This window comes from Camelina sativa, chromosome 9, assembly GCF_000633955.1.
Source record: "Camelina sativa cultivar DH55 chromosome 9, Cs, whole genome shotgun sequence".
Classification (NCBI taxonomy): domain Eukaryota; kingdom Viridiplantae; phylum Streptophyta; class Magnoliopsida; order Brassicales; family Brassicaceae; genus Camelina; species Camelina sativa.
The window spans coordinates 35,306,368-35,324,438 of record NC_025693.1 but is presented as its reverse complement, the minus strand read 5'-3'; the positions used below and the strand labels follow the sequence as shown (position 1 = coordinate 35,324,438).

Sequence of the window (18,071 nt, the reverse complement as noted above, 5' to 3'; positions counted from 1 at the left end):
AAAAAAAAAAAAAAAAAGAAGATAATATACTTCTTTTTGATATTCTACATCTTTGAAAATGATACTTTATTTTTGGTATGTGTTGATGTAGAATGCTCTCTTAACAAAGTACATTGCCCAAGAATCTCTTTTTTTTTTTGTCCTTTCTTTCTCTAGTATAATTTTCCATTAGTTGTAAGTTTTTAACCTATTTCCCAACAACGTTTCATATACTATTCATATATTTTTATTAGGGAAAGAAAGAGAAAAAGCCCATATTTGCATCGATTCGTCTACGCTGAAGAATCGCACACCCATTAGATGACTGGGCTTCTTATAATGCCCATTAGAAAGGTAACTCCATTAAGAATGTTAATATATTCTCCCTCGTTCGCATTTCCATGTCAGCCCATAATTGTGGATTTTCTTTAACGCATACAGTAAGAAATAAATTAGTCTCTGTCGATTTACCAATCATTGGGTGAATTCTCTTTTTGCAGGTTCAGTAGGAAGGAATCAAAAGAATGAGAAATCATCTACAAGTCATTTTGTGTTTACTTTGCGGATTCCAGATGTTAATGAGGTAAGTAATTAATGTCTTTGCTATCTAGAATTGGTTCTTGCCTTGTAGACTTTCGTTGCCATCTTTTTTCATCAACACATCTGTCCTCTATTAGAGCAGGACGAATCAGAACGAATCAGAACCTCCACTTTGTAACATCCAAACTCCTATGCAAAATACTGACTTCATATGCATTAACCATAGAACATATGCAGACTACGAAATCAGAAAGGCATAAACAGATAAGGAGAAGGAAAACAGATCACATAACGAAAACAAAAAAAAGACAAAAAACACAACATGAATCTATATAAATGGAGAATTCCTCCTTTGCGCCCATACTAACATACCTATATTCAAGGGAAGTAATTCATATAAAGAGAATCTACAATCACAAGCATATGCAATTAGGATTAAACAAAAAAAACTAGGAATCGATGTAGCACACCAAAATGGATAAACAGATAAGAGACCAAGTAGTAACCTGAAATATCTATGATAAAGACTTAGTAGAAGATCTCAATAAGCGGAACACACTTCAAAATCCAGAAAGGTGAATCAACAGATTGCAGAAGATCCAAGCAGCTTTCTGCATAAGAGTAGCTCAGACTTGAACAGTCCTAAAAGACTTGAAGATGTTCAATACGGAAACTATTTTGGTAGACATAACCATCATGAAAAGAACAAAACAATACTTACAAACCCATTTAAAAGGAATTTATGATCGTCTCTCATCTGACTACGAGTAGACTGCAAGGATTGGAGTAAAGTGATTGATGAAAAACACAATAAAACATACATAACAGAAATAATAACAAAAAGGAAACGTATACCAAATGATACAGTCCTTGAGGCAACCAGTGAGCAACTCAAGCCTCTTGGATACCCAATAAACTATAACAATCAGAAGTAAATCACAAAATAGAAAGAGGTGTAACAACCACACGGCATAGATACCCAAGAATCAAACCACAGGAAAAAAGTAGCTCACGAAACCTGAATCAACCAATGATGGAGGCTCCAAGTTGTAGACACAAAACTCCCGATGCACAAATACATGGAAACCTAAGCAAACAGGTCGAAACAAAACCTCTAATTTCATCATCCAAAAATATGAATTCATATAGAAAGAGAAAACACCATGCGAAGCAGAAGTGATAAGCCACTAAACCCTATAAAAAATGCAGATCATAAAATCAGAAAATCAAAAAGAGAAGGGGGAGAAAAACTAATCAAATCTCCAAGGACAAGGGAAGAAACCACCAAGGAGGTTACAAAGAAGACTGTAGATTAAAAGCCATCCTTCGCAAAAAATAAATCAAAATAGAACTGGCCTCCTCTATATCCTCACCATACCTAGAAGGGGAGAACTTCACAGAAATGCCAACATCACTAGGAAGATTAACAACATTACCTGAGACATCTAATAACAAGCCAAATCATGTTGAAAACTCCCCGATGGCCCAGTTCAAAATTCAGGAAGCCAAGACATAAGAACAAATACTAGGCAAAAGGACAAGACATTTTCAAAGTTCAATACAAATACTACATAAAAGGACAGCATAAGAACAAACCTGTTTAGGAGAAATTTATTATCTTTTTCATGTGTACACAGAAGAGAAACAAGAACTGATAGTCAAGTAATTGGTGAAGAAAATCTGGGAAACACAGACACAGCGGAACAATCATACCTCACCAACAAATAGTCAGTATATCAAATAAAAGAATGTATAGATGCGAAGTAACCAGAAACACACAAGCGATCCTTCCCTCCCAAAATGCCTTGAACCTCTACAATCTAAATCGAAATTTCTCAAAAAATTAGAAAACAAAAACATCTAATATGGAAATTAAAAACCCTAAACATAAAACAAAGGGGGTAACAGGAAACCACGAGATCAAAGACATCTTTCAATATAAACCGAGACAGAATAGAACTAGCCTCCTCAATATAGACCTATAAAGAAAGGTAGCACTTCACATTAAACCACCGTAACAAGCATGTGAGAGTAGGATCAGAGACAGACACTAAAAATTGATGTAGCATGAAAGATAACACCAACAGAGATAAAGACAAAAACAAAGCAGAGTTATGTTACGAACAAACATATCGAAAGTATACCAACAAAAGCAAGAGAATCTGGAAAACACAATAAGACACAGGAGATCAAATCATTCGTCACCAACAATAGCAAATCTCAGAAAATCATTAGGGAAAAAAAGAAGAAGAATAAGATGTAAAACGAGATATCAGAAGAAACCTGCCTAAACAGATGATGATAAACGAGAAGATAAGTCAACAGAGCAGTCCCAGTGCCTCGACTCGACAACGATCTGCATCAAACAGAGATAGAGAGAGAGAGAGATAAGTTTCGATTATATACAAAAGAGAAAGAGGAACGCAAACCTGAATAAACCACCTTGTGCATCAGGGGAGCTCAGACTTAGCAGACTCCCTTTGGAATTTCTCAGCAACTCTACATATCCTTCAGTCACAAGAAAATTCATCACCACAGTGTTCATATCATCAACTACTGTCATCTTTAAAATAAAATAAGTAACGTTTAGTAATATCAAGTGGTGAAATTGTTCACTTGAGTCTTACTCTAAACATGGAGCGAGCCCAGATTTGTAAACACAAAACACACCTGATTTAACGTTAGTCTTCCAGTTTTATCGCTGCAAATAGTGGTGGCAGAACCCATTGTCTCACAAGTAGATAGCCTCCGCACCTGCACATCAACTTTTTGTCATGCTATATAGTAGAAAGGATAAACGAATCAAATATTGATCCCTCCCATAAAAGAAGAAAGACTGAGAGAGATTGTAAAACAATCATACCAAAGCCTTATCTGCCATCACTTTCCTCACTGAATAGGCAAGGCTGAAACAAAACAAAATAGAAGAAAAATAAAATATTATCAGCAAAGAGAAGTAAACTTTTCAATATGAAAATACCACACGAAAGTAGTGAAAGGGTCGGGTATAGCCAAGATAGGAAACACATACGTTAGAGTAACAGCCAATGGAAGACCCTCAGGAACTGCCACTACGACAATTGTAATCTGCAGGCTGCAGCAATAGCCAAGTATTAGTATTTTTAGAAAAGTAAAGATTTTTACTGCCAGCTCCGTATCAGACTAAGATGTTTAATTAGGGCACATACCGCTACGGTAACAACTTTGATCACATCATCAACTACATGACCAGTTTTTGTCTTTCCTTTAACAAATTGACGACATCCACCTACATCTTAGTGTGACCGGTGAAATATCTGAAACAAAACGGACAACGTACAGAGATTTTTGCATCATGTCAGGTAGGATTGTTCTCACGAATTGATGAAGATATGGCTGAGTTCCAAAATAATAACCAGTAAAGATCCATACCGAGTCAGAAGAATCACTAGCACAGTAGCAGCGAATGCCAAGTCAATGGAACCAATAAAGGTAGCTACCCCAATTAAGCGCACCTGGTTCAAGCAAGTCAAAGATTAGTTTAATTTTTAAAATTGTAAAAGATTGTATTAGCAATGTTCTAAAAATTTAACCTGCAAGGGAGTTTCTTCACCACTGTCTTCAGAAATTCAGGCTATTGGCAATCCCCATTCATTGACTCCAAGTCTCCAACATCAGTAACCTTGCAATAAGAAAAGAACATACATATAACAGCTATCTCCTGAGATATCAGTTCTACTATGGAACAAGGAAAAAAATAGTGAGAAATCCTACCAGCATAACACCATTTCCATCTGCCAAGGGTCTTCTTTGTTAACCTAGCAAGAAAAGGGAAATCGACTGTTAGGGGTGTTATACCAAAGCGGAACGAGAAAGTCAACATTTTCACTATGATAGGAAACAAGAAACACACACGATTTTGTTCTCTCCAGTCATCCTCCCAAGTATTAGCACTCCATCCGCAGGAACCTAACGATAAATATTAATCTCGATTAGACACATGGTAGTATATATGGACAAAATCAAAATGAAAAGGAGAGGATAGATCTCCCACCTGATTCCGAAAGCAACCATCAAAGTGAAATCATGGCAAGAATCCGAAAGGAACATCTGTGATGAAAAACAAAACCAACACACCATATGAGAAAGTGAGCAGGGAAAACCTAAGCAACACAGAATAAATAACAAATCTTCATACCAGAAACCATATATGGTCTTGCGCTTTAGCAAATCATCATCATTATCTCCACTGATGCCTTTCTCTGGTAGTCCTGAGAAAATATGACAATCCTTGAGGCTGATGCAACAACAAAAACACGCATACCAAAGTTAGCTAGGGACAAGAGATAAAGAATAACCAGACATACATAATAAGCACGCCTCATGACTGCAACTTACCCCCTCCATATTGTGATCCTATGACAACAATATGACAAGCTGTTCAGGAGTAATTCCAAAATCTCCTCAGCCAGACGTTGTTGGGTTCTCACCAACCTGAGAGAAAAAAGAAAGAAAACCTGCATCAAAGAGAGAGAAGATATCGCTGGTTAGAAAGACCAATAAAAAAAAATCCAACAGAGGAAAGGAATGACAAGAATCAATCAAACCATCACCGAAAGATCTTAGTTCCCTCCTCCTCAATCACAAATCGATCAATAGTATTATCCTCCACAATCTGGATTAACATGAATAGAAAAGTGAAAAATCAGAAGCGAATAAGAAGTTCGGATCAATAATTCGATATAGAAATCAAACCCTAGAAGAAGGTGAAATTGCAGGATCGAAAGATATGATCTGATAATGATTCGCTTCCAAAACATCTGCAAGACGGAAGAAGAAACGTAAGTAGAAAACAAAAACCAGAGGAAGAACACAGAAGAATCGTAAGTAAGAAAACAAAAATTAGAGGAAGAAGAAGCAGCGTAGAGACAGAACAGAGAGAACACAACAATCCATCAAAGCCATCACTGAGTGCTCAAAGGATCGATCCACATAAGAAAAGAGCATACATATAACAGCTACCCCAATTAAGCGCACCTGGTTCAAGCAAGTCAAAGATTAGCTTAATTTTAAAAATTAAAAGATTGTATTAGCAATGTTCTAAAAATTTAACCTGCAAGGGAGTTTCTTCACCATTGTCTTCAGAAATTCAGGCCATCAGCAATCCCCATTCATTGTTGACTCCAACACCAGTAGCCTTGCAATAAGAAAAGAGCATACATATAATAGCTATCTCCTGAGATATAAGGTCTACTATGGAACAAGGAAAAAAATAGTGAGGAATCATACCAGCATAACACCATTTCAAGCTGCCACTTTACAGCCAGTCATTAGGAAAGGGTCCTTGTTAGAGTCTTTGTTAACCTAGCAAGAAAAGGGAAGTTGACTGTTAGGGGAGTTATACCAAAGTCGAGAAAGTCAACAATTTCACTATGATAGGAAACAAGAAAACAAACCATTTTGCTCTCTCCAGTATGCAAATATTAGCACTCCATCCGCAGGAACCTAGAGATAAATATTAATTTCGATTAGACACATGATATTATATATGGACAAAAACATAATGAAAAGGAGAGAATAGATCACCCACCTGATTGCCAATGTCGAGAGGTGTGACATAACCCACCACAATGTCATAGATTGAGATTTTCACTCGTCTTCCACCTCTTGTCACCTGTGTAGCAATCATCACAGGTTTCATGTGTGTGACAAAGGAGGGAACAAGAAAAAGAATAATGAGGGAGAAAAAACTTACATTGGTGCAAATCTATACCTCCAGATGTATATTTCTCTATTCATCATTCAGGTTATGAGGCTGGAGAGGCTGTTTGTAGTCACTGAGAGCTGCAGAGGAGAAGAAAGCATCAGAACAACATTACAAAACCAAGAGAAATTATCAAATTTCACATATAAAGTGAAACAAGTTAAAATTACCTGTGACAAGAATCACTGCAAATGCAATGCTCCCTTCATCATACCATCCTTCTTTGATACCCTGTGGATATTTTGTTTCCAAATAGGCAAATATTATGCAAGACAAAGGTTAAATTGCAGTTGACATTACACTTGTGGAAGTAGAAAGAGCCAGATTCTAATTAATTACATACCTCTGTATTTTATCCCAAGTGATAAAGACGCTACTGCAGCAACCATCAAAATGACCAAAGTGAGATCATGGCAAGCATCCCAAAGAAATCTCTGTAATGAAAAACAAAGGGAAAAACAATACGCCTTATCAGAAACTGAGCAAGGAAAACCTAAGCAACAAAGAACATATAACAAATCTGCATCTTCATAGCAGAGACCTTTCCCTTTCGTGTTTGAACCATAAATGGTGTTGCGCTTTAAGCTAGTCGTCATCATGTCCACCGATACCTTTCTCAGGTAGTCTTGAGAAAATTTGACAATCCATGAGCCTCATGCAACAAAACCGATTGTGGCTCCAATCAAGATATCTAATCCTGTCAATACAAAAAATATTGCATCAGTTTTTCCAAAAACCCATCATCAATGTAGATGAAGGAACACAAGAAAGGGCTCATAAGAATCTAAATTACCATTACTTCGTCGTCTTCCTCAAGCTGATAAACGAAATTATTCACCGAGATATTAAATCAAACAGGTTGCAACAAATTTAGGAGGGATACAAACACACCAAATCCACAAACAAAACAGAGATCATAAAAAGGATACGTTTGGTTGGTCCAGACTCCCTTTGGAATTTCTCAGTAGCTTCTACACTCCACGAACCTGCGAGACGAAGAAACTTACTTAGGGAATAAAACAAATATCAGAAACGTATGAAGAGGAAGAAGACTACCAGCAGATATGTATCCCAGAGAAGACAAAACGATCCATCGAAACCATCACCGAGCGATTATGAAAGCATCCTCCTCCACAAAAATCTAAAAAAAAAAAACAAAGTTAGAGGGAAAACGAGTAGAGACGTAACAGAGAGAAATAACAACAATCCATGGAAACAATCACCGAGTGGTCGATCAATCAACCGATAGATCTCTTCAATCACCGATCGTTCATAGATAGTATCCTCCACCAATCTAGAACAAAAACAAACGACAAATTGAATAACATGAATACTAAAGTAAAAATTGTCAGAAGCGAATACTAAGTTCAGATCAATATGACGAGAAGACAAAAACCAATTTTAGAAATCAAACCCTAGAAGTTGAGATTTCATAGTCGAAAGCGATAATTAGGTCATAATACGCTTCCAATAACACCTGCGAAGAAGACAGAAGAAACGTGTTAGTAAGAAAACAAACACCAGGGTAAGAAGACATTGATGCAATTTTAGAAACCAAACCAAACCCTAGAAAGAAAAAAAAAAATCAATTACCAATGAGAACCCAGAAGTAGGAACAATGATCGCTTCAGAAACTCTCAAATACGCGCGCGTTCGTTTCGAAGAATCATCATCACTTCACTAGCCATCGCGTTAGCAGAGGAAAACAACAAAGAAGAGAAGAAGATGTGGCTAGATGACAATAAAGAAAGAGTAGGGTTCAGTATTTATAGATAAGGTTCTAGAAGAAATTGACGGTCGTGATTTGATCTTATGTGATATTTCAATGGTTTAGATTAAATTTCAGCTTTTCCTATTTCCTATTTTCAATTTGAGAGAATTTGCTATTTCATCTTTTTTTTTTGACGGCTTGTTATTTCCTTTCTTGCTACTATCTTAGATTGTTTTTTCCTTTTTTCTCCACTATATATTTTTAAAATGTTTTCGCATTAATTTTTTCACACAATTCTTACCAAAATTTGTATTTACTATATTATTTTGCTATTTTTGATTCCTTGGTTGACCAGGACCAGGCCCAGCTAGATATATCAAAATGTTTTTGGGCCTGAATTATGTCACCCACACAGAATCCTAAGAGAAGACTTTCAATAACAAAAAAAAAAAAAAAAAAAAAATTGTTGATTAAGCCAAATTAGTAATTACATATTATCCCTCTTTTTCTTTTTACATTCTTTTGTAAATATGGTTGATTTGGTGACTGTCGACCTAGTCAGATTAGTGTGTGATTGAACAGCCATAAAAAGACAAATAAAATCACATGGATTGATTTTCCCAATTCGGTAATTATACACCTTAGTATCAATACAATTCTCTATAAATGTAAAAAACAACCAAAAAAAGGTATAATATTTTTGAAAGAAGTACATATAAGTCCATTTTTTTCTGGTCACACAGTAGTATATATAAGTCATTATCTTTTCTTTTTTTGATCACAGAAACACATGGATTTTTGTTAAACCAATATTAGAGTTCCTCATTATATTACAAAGTTACAAGTTACCAACCCAAATTACAACAAAAAAACATGGATTTTTAGATTTCTTTTTTAAATAAAACAAAACATGTACATACATATACCATCACCAACTAATTAACCCACCAATATTAAGTAAGTCCAAAATAATAATTATCGAGAATTAACATTACTGTTAATATTATTATTATTATTATTATTATTATTATTATTATTATTATTATTATTATTAGTATCTTCAAAAATATCGGCGGGAGGAATAAAGGAGTCCAACGAAAGACCCGGCACATCGAAAACGACGTCGTCTATCCTCCAAATCTCCTCCATCCTCGCTCTGCTATATTGCAACGACGTCTCTCCGAAACGGAACACCGTCGCCACGGCGCGTCCGCAATGTGCGATGGCTACTCCGTCGACATCACGGTAATCCCCGATGCTTGTTCCGATTGTCGTCTCCCAGTAAACCGCCTCGTCTTCAGGCGAGATCGTGATAACCCTAGTGAGATGCGAGTCCTCTAAATACACCAAGAGACCGCTTTTTTGGCAGAAGTATCCGTACAGTGCGTGGCGTATAACTTCCGCCGGAGCTCCGGCGTCGTTCCGTTCAATCAACGAGTCACGATCCGCGGAAACTTTTAGGACGAAACAGTCATCATCGCCGATTCTTCGCTCACCTAAGCATTGGGCCTTTGCGAATAGGCTTGCTGTGGTTTTTGGGTCCAAGCCCTGTAGCCCAATCACAAAAACAAACGTGTTTATTAGTAAAACTCAGTTTAATTAGTATTCACAATAATTTTATATTACTACTAATTTAAAATATATTCAAGAAAAATGTGTCCGGCAAATATTCGTTGGTGTCTGAACGACAAGAACAATAAAGCAAAAGATTTAAAAGAGAGAAAAGAAAAAGCGAAAGACAAACTTTGATAATCCCAAGAAGTTTTCCCCCCACTTTGAATGTAAGATCGTATTCATGATGAAGCATATTCATTACATACGATGTCATACTAGTATTATACTAGAATATTTTTTAAAAAAAACAAATAATTGTACACAGTTTACCTAACAATGCTCTTAGTCTGACGATTTATTTCACTATCTTCTTAATACTAGCTAGTATTAGAAAAAGGAACATAACGCCCAACAATAATAATCTAGGACAAAAACCTCATACCTTACTAAAAAAGGAAGTAAGACTCAACCATTAGCAAAAAATATTTCGTAAATAGTAAGTACGAAAATTAATCTTAAAGAACAAGAAACCAAATCTAACGACTCAGGAAGTGAGGAAATAGATGACGTCACGTGACAGGAAAGGAGAGACCACGTGCGGTGGTGGGAGAGTCAAGACTCAAGAGTGGTGGGTGAATGGAATGAGGGGTTTGGTTTGATTTTGAAGTTTCAAGAGAAAGCAAGAAAAAAGAGGAGACAGCTTCTCCATCACTTGTCAGGTTAGTATTTTTTTAAAATTTCTTTTTCTCATTAGCTTTGGTTTCTTATTGGACAGCGACCACTCTTTTTCCTTCCACGTCCTTATCTCTCGGACAATCTCATTACGTCATCTTTCTCCTTTTGCCAAGCATTATGCAATTATTTGCTTCTAAATCATATATAGTTTAATTTTCTAAAACTAAAGTTAGGTTTTGTGGTATTTTAACATATGAAATTATTACCTGAATTAGGCGTCGAAGTGGACGTTGAGGGCCTTTAGCTGCGTGAGTGCCGAGCCATGGCGTATGGCGCCAAACGGTTTTACCGTCTGACCCGGAGATGAGTTTAGTACCACCGAGTACAAGCTCGAGAGACCACATTCCAGGCTGCATCTGCCACAATACAAAGCAACCACTATCTCCGCTCCGACCGTTTCCACCGCCGCCTAGTGTCTTCACGCTTTTTCCGGCGGCGATCTCCGTCTCACAGCAGCTCATTTTCATTATCCCCGTCGCGTACATGTTCTTGGCCGCCTTCGCTTTCTTTAAACATCCCGTCGCCGCTAAGTATTGTTGTATTATATAATGCGCCGTCGACGTCTCCTGTATTTTATTTGTATGCATAATTAATTAACAATCTTAATAATAAATATATACCTAACATCATACTAAGTACTTTGCAGTTTGCATAATCAAATGGGGAACAAATAATATTGGTTACCGTGATGTTTTAAGAGTTTGACATGGTTATTTCACATGTTTTTTGGCCCCAAAAAAACATGATTGTACCTTTGAACATTTTTTCAACCAATCTTATCTCAAAGACATCTATTCAAACGACTTTTTCTCCAATTCAAATTATTAACCGACCGTATAAGATTTCCACTCAACTATATATAGATATCATATATTTATACTTGATCTATTATACTTATTTTTTAGAATGTGTTATATATTTAAAGAAAATATTAATTAGATTAAGAAACACAAATAAAAGTTGTGCATTGTAAATAAATAGAAATATAAACCAAAAGATAGATTAAATAGTAATACTCACAAATGGGACATTCTTGATTTGGAAAGAACCAAGAAGAGGATCATCAGGAAATAGGTCGGAGACGAGAACGGATATTGGAGCAAGAGGACAACCCAAGACCCCGAGCAAGAGCCTCAAGTCTTGTCCCTTGGCCGGGACGTCATAACTGTTGCAAAGTGGTTGGACCGAAGGAGATGACATGTTTCCAGATATGCCCTTATGAACCTTAAACCATTCTCTAATCGCTTCCCATGAGCTCTCCTTCTTGGTTCTTTCGTCTTGCATATCTGGATCTGGTCCTTCCATTAACGGTGTTAGGGCTTGTGGCGGCGTTCCCCATCTTTGCTTTCTCCAGTATGATTTTGAGTTGCTCATTGTTATCAAAGAGTGATGATGATATAAGTGGGATTTTTCTGAGGTTTTTTTTTTGTTTGAATATCTAAATAGAGTGGTTTTGTAATGGAAAGAGATTATTGGCATATTTGTATATATAGAGATGTACTTGTGTGTAGAGAGAGACAAAAGGGACATTTTATCAGTATAGCGGTCCCAGAAGTTTAACATTATAATTTTAAATTCATCGAAAGAAGCTTATAGTTAGTCCAAATTAAATATTGACAATAAACAAAACTTAGTTTGGATTTTAAGGTTACTTGAATAATTCAGTTAACTAATGGAATCTATTACTAAATGTTACTACACATCTAATAGACCGTGTAATTATTCTACGATTCCGCGTGATGAGAAGTTTGTTTAGATATATATATTCACCATTCAGTTGTATACGTGACAAAAAATAATTTTTTATCTGATTTCGTTTTGTCAGTTAACTGTAGACTGTAGTTTAGTGAATCTAAAGACTATAGTATGGTTTTATTTTTTCGTATGAATAATGAAGAGTTATGTTACAAATGCTTTTTCTATCTATCTTTTTTCGGCAAAAATGTTGTCTATCTATCTTGAAGAGACAATGAATCTTATTATTAGTCAATAGTCATACGTGGAAAGGAAATGTGGAACAACGACTAGCTAATAACATGGAATGAAATCCGAGTCATGTGAATAGATCCGATCCGTGCAGTTTCTTTTTGTACATTATGGGCTCTCCTTTTGAGTCTTCGATCACACACTTTTTTGGTCCTTTAAATTTGAATATCATATTAACTCGATTACCATATGATCTTTGTCTTGTCTTTTGAGGATATCTATGCTAATCAGTTTTAATTTAGTTGTAATTACGATCTCTAGGTATGATCTTTCTTGGAAAATGACACTACAACCAGTGATATTACTGTCGATTAATGAATTTTTAATACTGTTGTAGTTTTCTTTTTCTCAAATAAGATGTTGTGTCTTTTAATAAAGGCCCCATTACAAAAGATTATATCAAATACAGTTTTTATCTTTTGTTTTAAGTCTTTATCTCCCTTTTATTCTCCGGATGTCTTTGGGATTCGAACTCTTCAATAGTTCAATTCGTCTGTGAGAGACCAAAATATTGACCACAAAATTTCCCTATATCTCATAATCAATTTATGCATACAATTATATAATATTATTTGTTAATATTGATTGATATAGTGATTAACAAATTTATACACATATAAAAAATAACTACGTAACCCTAATATATATAAAGATGTATAATAAGCAGAATTCACTGTGTTCGAATATGCATATTATTTTGTTTCAATGATTCGATATGTATATATTCATTATAACAATACATATATGCATATTCAACACAAGGTGGCAAGTCACTAGTGAGAATGGTGGCGGTAGATGTAGATATATAAATCTTATAAGCCAAGCTTATAATAACACTATTCCATTTGATAGTCACCTTGCTTACTCTTTGTATACTCAAAAATAATAATTCACATAATATCTTGGCGAGATGTTAAGACGCAAGTGGTCATGTCTCTCACCCATGCTCTGCAACAAGTGGAAACACAACGTACCTGTCGACGTGGGACACACGTGCGAGGTATAACAAACCGGGCTTTACAATTTGAGTCTGAGCTAACTTGATACTGGGCTTTACTTAATGGCCCAATTAATTTATAAGCAGAAGTGTCCATGGTTGGTAAGTCGCATGTACTTACATCAGCAAATATGTATTTTATTCATATAGTGCTTCAATTATTGGCTATTTAATACTTAAAGGGTGAAGGGCCACAAAGATACAAATCTTAAACAGTTGTTCGAAAAGACAAAATAAAATACAAATCTTAATCACTGATCAGATTTCTTGACCACACATTAAATGCGAGATGTTGGTTTTCAGATTATATAGGTGTCAAGTACCACCACTAGTTTGATTGTTTTAATTTTTGATGTAATAATTCTCACGACCTCAACAAGATCGATTGAAGTAAGCAACAATGGCGGATTCGTCAGCACCATTGTTGTTGACACACCTTGAAGAAGATGAAGACACTCCGTCGCCTCTGACTTTCGACAAGATCCTCGAAAAAAGCTTGTCTGATTTCGGATTCTCGCAGTTCTTACAGATAGTTCTTGTAGGGCTCGCCTTAACCTTCGATTCCCAGCAAATATTCATCACCGTCTTCACAGATGCATATCCTACGTGGCACTGTCTCGACCACACGATCTGCAATCCGGCAACTACCTATATCTGTAAGATTCCCCGGTCAGCTTGGGAATGGGACGACGACGGTTTCAAGGGTAAATCCGTCATTTCAGAGTTCGATCTCGAGTGCTCGAGCTCCTTTCTCAGAAGTCTACCTAGTTCAACTTTTTATGTGGGTTCTATAGTTGGAGGAATCTTCTTGGCTATGATCCCAGATGGTACCTTGGGACGGAAGCAACTTCTTTTTTTCTCCACTTTCGCAATGTCACTCACTGGAATCTTGATTTCTTTATCCTCCAACATATGGATCTACTCTTTCTTAAAGTTCGTGATCGGATTCGCCCGTTCCCAAACTGGTACATACGCGTTAGTTCTGATAAGTGAGCGGGTTTCCACTAAATGGAGACCGCGAGCTACTATGATTCCGTTTACTCTGTTTGTGTTAGGGTTCATGTCGCTGTCTGGAATCGCTTACCTTGTCCGACACGCTTCATGGAAAGTTCTCTATCTATGCACATCCGTTCCTGCAGGAATCCACTGTATTTTCATCTATCTCTTTGCCCTAGAGTCGCCTCGCTGGCTCCATTTGGAAGGGAAGAATGAAGAAGCCATTGAAGTGCTCAAAAAGATTTCACCTGCTAAGAGAGGTTACTTGGAAACCGCGTTTTCTAGGTTACCTCCAAAAGAAACACTAGAACAAACTTCAAGCTCTTCTATCAAGGACTTGTTCATCAGGAAATGGGCTTTTCGAAGAATCGTACTTGTTATGATCATAATGTTTGGGTTGGGAATGTCGTACTATGGAGTTCCATTAGCGGTTAGAGACATAAAAGTGAACATATATCTGAGCGAAGCCCTAAACGCAATGGTGGAGTTACCGACGTTTGTTATTACACCGATCTTGCTAGAGAAGTTTAGCAGGAGAAGCTCTGTGCTTGTAAATTGCTTAATTGGAGGTGCATCAGGAGTGTTCTGTTTCGTTATGAGCCTTTTGGGGAGAACAAAAATCGCTTTCGCTCTCGAACTCGGTTCTTTCTTTTGCGCTAGGATTGGATTCAATTTAATGGCGGTTTATATGGTTGAGCTATTCCCTACATGCGTGAGGAATAGCGCAACAACGATGCTTAGACAAGCGCTTGTGGTTGGAGGAGCTTGTTGTCCTATCATTGCTTCGGTTGGAAGAAATCTTCCGTCACTATCTTTTGCAGTTTTTGGATTTACGATGTCAGGTGTAGGGTTATTCGTTTTGCTTCTTCCTGAGACCAAAGGGTCAAGTCTATGTGATACAATGGAAGCACAAGAGCAGAGAGACCAAGCCTTGAAGAGTAACCATAGTCCATAGTTGCTGAAAACAGAGTTTCAGAAACCTATATGTTCCTTTACTCAATTTCCATAAAAAAATTGTCACTGAACAGAACCATTTAATTCCGGTATACTGTTTAGCTCCGGTTAATCAAGCCATCTGTTGATTTTTCAGAGTAATTCATATGTGACATTCACCGACAATGGCATGTCTTAAAGTCTTGATAAGCTGAACTATTTCGGTTTCTGGTTTAGGTTTTGAAAATAAAATCTCCATTAACTAAGAAACGTTTGCTAATCATCTAAAAAGCTATCATGTGAATATCTTTGTCTTTGAACTACTAATACAGACGCATTTACATCTAAAGATGAAGCCAAGAAATCACCGACAGTTCCTAGCTCCGGACACTCTTCCCAATCTTTCATTCTCACCGTCATAGGACAATCTCCTTTGCTCTTTCCGACCACAAAGAGTGAATACATCTCTCCGATTTCTCTTAGAATCGTCAGCGTATGCGGTCCATTGCTCACACGCTTCTCTATGAACCCCACTTCTCCCGTCGTTACAAATCTGTTTTACAGTCAAAAAATAATATCAAAAGTCGTTTCTTTGATGGACAACGAAACAGAGTAGCGGCAGGAAACAGAGCTTTTATCAGAAACAGAGTACACACAAAACAGAGTAGTGACAAAAACAATGTATAAATAAGGTACCTGTTGTAGAATTCTTCTAAGAAGCTCCGATCTGTTTCTTGTTCAGTTTCATCCCTTCCCATAACATCCAAAAAAACCTCGTTATTATCTCGTGTTGTCGCATTTCCAACCGGAGTCTCTGCCTTTGAATCCTCGGACACGAACTGTATAACTGTGAGATGAATTAGGGCGTTGTTCGAAAGCCATTTGCATAGAGCAAGAGCCTCGCGATCATCCGGACCACCAAAGAACAATGCCGCAACGTGTTGTACCGAATCAAACCCGTGTGGCTGCTGAAATCCGGTTATGTTTCGGTCCACAAAAATACCGATCGAGCACGGAGCGTGCCTTAGAACATTCCGGTTCATCTGTCTGAAAAGTTCCCCATCGTTTGTAGTCTTCCCATCGATCCTCTGGTGTTTATGAAACGGAAGAAATACAATCGAAACTCGAAGATCCTCTGTTGCGTTACAGATCTCTGCGTGCATGTTAAGCATCTGCGTCACGAGTTTCACCTGTTGGATCATGATTTTGCTGTCTTTAGCAAACGAATCAATCGAATCGTTGATCTCCAAACCATCGTTGGTCCCGAATTCGTCATCTCCATTCGCATTGGCTCCATCTTCGTCGTGCTCATGATACATCAGTTCAGATTTTCTTTTCTTGGGAAGCGGTACAAGGTGCATAAGCAGAGGCGAGAACGGCTTCGAGGCTCCGCGAGAACCGCTCAAGGCCGAGACAAGAGAGATCGAACCGCGAGCTTGACGGGCTCCGTATACGCAGGATAAAACACGTAATTCCTCGTTGGTGTCGTGAGATTCAAGCGAAGTCTTCTCGTAAGCAAAGTCTTTCTCTCTTCCTTTAAGCAAGAAAGACGCCAGAACACCGCTTACTAGCGTCGTGATCACCAAAGCAGCCACCATCATATCATGGATTGTTGTGGTCCACCATTTCTACAGGTAGATTCAGACAAACAATGTCAGCAAATAACGATATATGAGACCCTAAAACATTATGTAGACGTACCTTTTCTTTATAGTTAGAGTCGAGAAGAAGAAGACCCACATGGCCTTTAACAGAGAGAATGGCGGGTAAGAAAAGCCAATGTTTCTTGGGGATCTTGAGGTACATACAAGCGCTTATTACACCAATAAATTTCCCAGCTAAGGTTACAATCACTATAATAACTAGACCGATGTAATAGCGTGTGGTTAACGCGATGATGCTGAATCTGAAGCCGATGTAACCAAAGTAAACCGGAAGAACAAACTCGTGGATCGGGTAACTAAGCCGTTGAATCAGCGTTCTGTGAGTCTTTCCTTGTCGCGGAAACATTATGCCAATGGCGAAAACCGAAACGGAGGAATTGACATCATAGGATTCGATGGTTATACCGATGATGAGAAGGAAGATGAAGAAAACCAAAGTTTCAGCCTTTGAGAGGTACTTCTCTTTAGGGTTCCTCTTTGGAAGCCATGGAGCTAAGAACCTGTTGAGCAAGATTAGGAATCCGGTCCCGAAAACAAATAGGACGAGATCACCTATCATAGATCCAGAGATGAACGCAATGATTACAGTGTAGAGAACGACGTCTGTTAATTCGATGAACAGCGCACATGAGATTGTTAGCCGTCCGATCTCAGATGTGTTTAGTTTCCAATCGGCTATTGAACGGAATACAACAGGAGATGCCGTGTTAGAGACGGAAATGAGAAGAACCAAAAAAAGCGTAAAGTAATCTTCTTTGATCTCAAACATAGGGATGAATAACCNCGGAAGAACAAACTCGTGGATCGGGTAACTAAGCCGTTGAATCAGCGTTCTGTGAGTCTTTCCTTGTCGCGGAAACATTATGCCAATGGCGAAAACCGAAACGGAGGAATTGACATCATAGGATTCGATGGTTATACCGATGATGAGAAGGAAGATGAAGAAAACCAAAGTTTCAGCCTTTGAGAGGTACTTCTCTTTAGGGTTCCTCTTTGGAAGCCATGGAGCTAAGAACCTGTTGAGCAAGATTAGGAATCCGGTCCCGAAAACAAATAGGACGAGATCACCTATCATAGATCCAGAGATGAACGCAATGATTACAGTGTAGAGAACGACGTCTGTTAATTCGATGAACAGCGCACATGAGATTGTTAGCCGTCCGATCTCAGATGTGTTTAGTTTCCAATCGGCTATTGAACGGAATACAACAGGAGATGCCGTGTTAGAGACGG

At 37.6% G+C, this 18,071-nt stretch overlaps 3 protein-coding genes and 1 long non-coding RNA gene across 28 annotated transcripts; 1 reads left to right on the top strand and 3 right to left on the bottom strand.

Annotated features, from left to right (window-relative positions):
• LOC104714233 lies at positions 421 to 7,984 on the bottom strand. Of its 25 annotated transcripts, none has more exons than XR_002033360.1 (33): positions 7,856 to 7,984; positions 7,677 to 7,739; positions 7,486 to 7,556; positions 7,319 to 7,403; positions 7,192 to 7,248; positions 7,056 to 7,079; positions 6,804 to 6,959; positions 6,606 to 6,696; positions 6,433 to 6,493; positions 6,254 to 6,342; positions 6,089 to 6,172; positions 5,955 to 6,003; positions 5,788 to 5,862; positions 5,612 to 5,695; positions 5,254 to 5,535; positions 5,112 to 5,173; positions 4,897 to 5,015; positions 4,697 to 4,795; positions 4,553 to 4,608; positions 4,412 to 4,467; positions 4,273 to 4,316; positions 4,092 to 4,180; positions 3,931 to 4,013; positions 3,708 to 3,815; positions 3,551 to 3,613; positions 3,383 to 3,425; positions 3,190 to 3,273; positions 2,962 to 3,027; positions 1,538 to 2,875; positions 1,375 to 1,435; positions 1,026 to 1,291; positions 892 to 926; positions 421 to 757 (listed from the first exon to the last, which is right to left on the bottom strand). It is a non-coding gene; the product is annotated as an uncharacterized LOC104714233 (long non-coding RNA). The 25 variants fall into 25 exon arrangements; XR_002033370.1 differs by having other exon boundaries at positions 421 to 724; XR_002033375.1 differs by lacking the exon at positions 892 to 926 and having other exon boundaries at positions 421 to 649; positions 1,026 to 1,130; positions 1,241 to 1,291.
• On the bottom strand, positions 8,848 to 11,715 carry LOC104714232. The gene is made up of 3 exons (XM_010431521.2): positions 11,283 to 11,715; positions 10,469 to 10,828; positions 8,848 to 9,521 (listed from the first exon to the last, which is right to left on the bottom strand). Exons 1-3 carry the CDS (start codon positions 11,634 to 11,636, stop codon positions 8,949 to 8,951), a joined length of 1,287 nt encoding a protein of 428 aa, XP_010429823.1. The 5' UTR covers positions 11,637 to 11,715; the 3' UTR covers positions 8,848 to 8,948.
• Positions 13,473 to 15,328, top strand: LOC104714230 (organic cation/carnitine transporter 5). Its single transcript, XM_010431520.2, has one exon. The coding sequence runs from the start codon at positions 13,646 to 13,648 to the stop codon at positions 15,194 to 15,196; it is 1,551 nt and encodes a 516-aa protein (XP_010429822.1). The 5' UTR covers positions 13,473 to 13,645; the 3' UTR covers positions 15,197 to 15,328.
• On the bottom strand, positions 15,411 to 17,913 carry LOC104715983 (cation/H(+) antiporter 2-like). The gene is made up of 3 exons (XM_019230115.1): positions 16,876 to 17,913; positions 15,871 to 16,802; positions 15,411 to 15,727 (listed from the first exon to the last, which is right to left on the bottom strand). Exons 1-3 carry the CDS (start codon positions 17,911 to 17,913, stop codon positions 15,451 to 15,453), a joined length of 2,247 nt encoding a protein of 748 aa, XP_019085660.1. The 3' UTR covers positions 15,411 to 15,450.

Excerpts from the sequence above, each read along its gene's own strand:
- LOC104714232 (XM_010431521.2), bottom strand. The coding sequence starts at position 11,636 with ATGAGCAACTCAAAATCATACTGGAGAAAGCAAAGATGGGGAACGCCG. Across the intron at positions 10,829-11,282 it reads AAATCAAGAATGTCCCATTT|GAGACGTCGACGGCGCATTA; the intron begins GTGAGTATTACT and ends AATAAAATACAG. Across the intron at positions 9,522-10,468 it reads CACTTCGACGCCTAATTCAG|GGCTTGGACCCAAAAACCAC; the intron begins GTAATAATTTCA and ends ATTGGGCTACAG.
- LOC104714230 (XM_010431520.2), top strand. The coding sequence starts at position 13,646 with ATGGCGGATTCGTCAGCACCATTGTTGTTGACACACCTTGAAGAAGAT.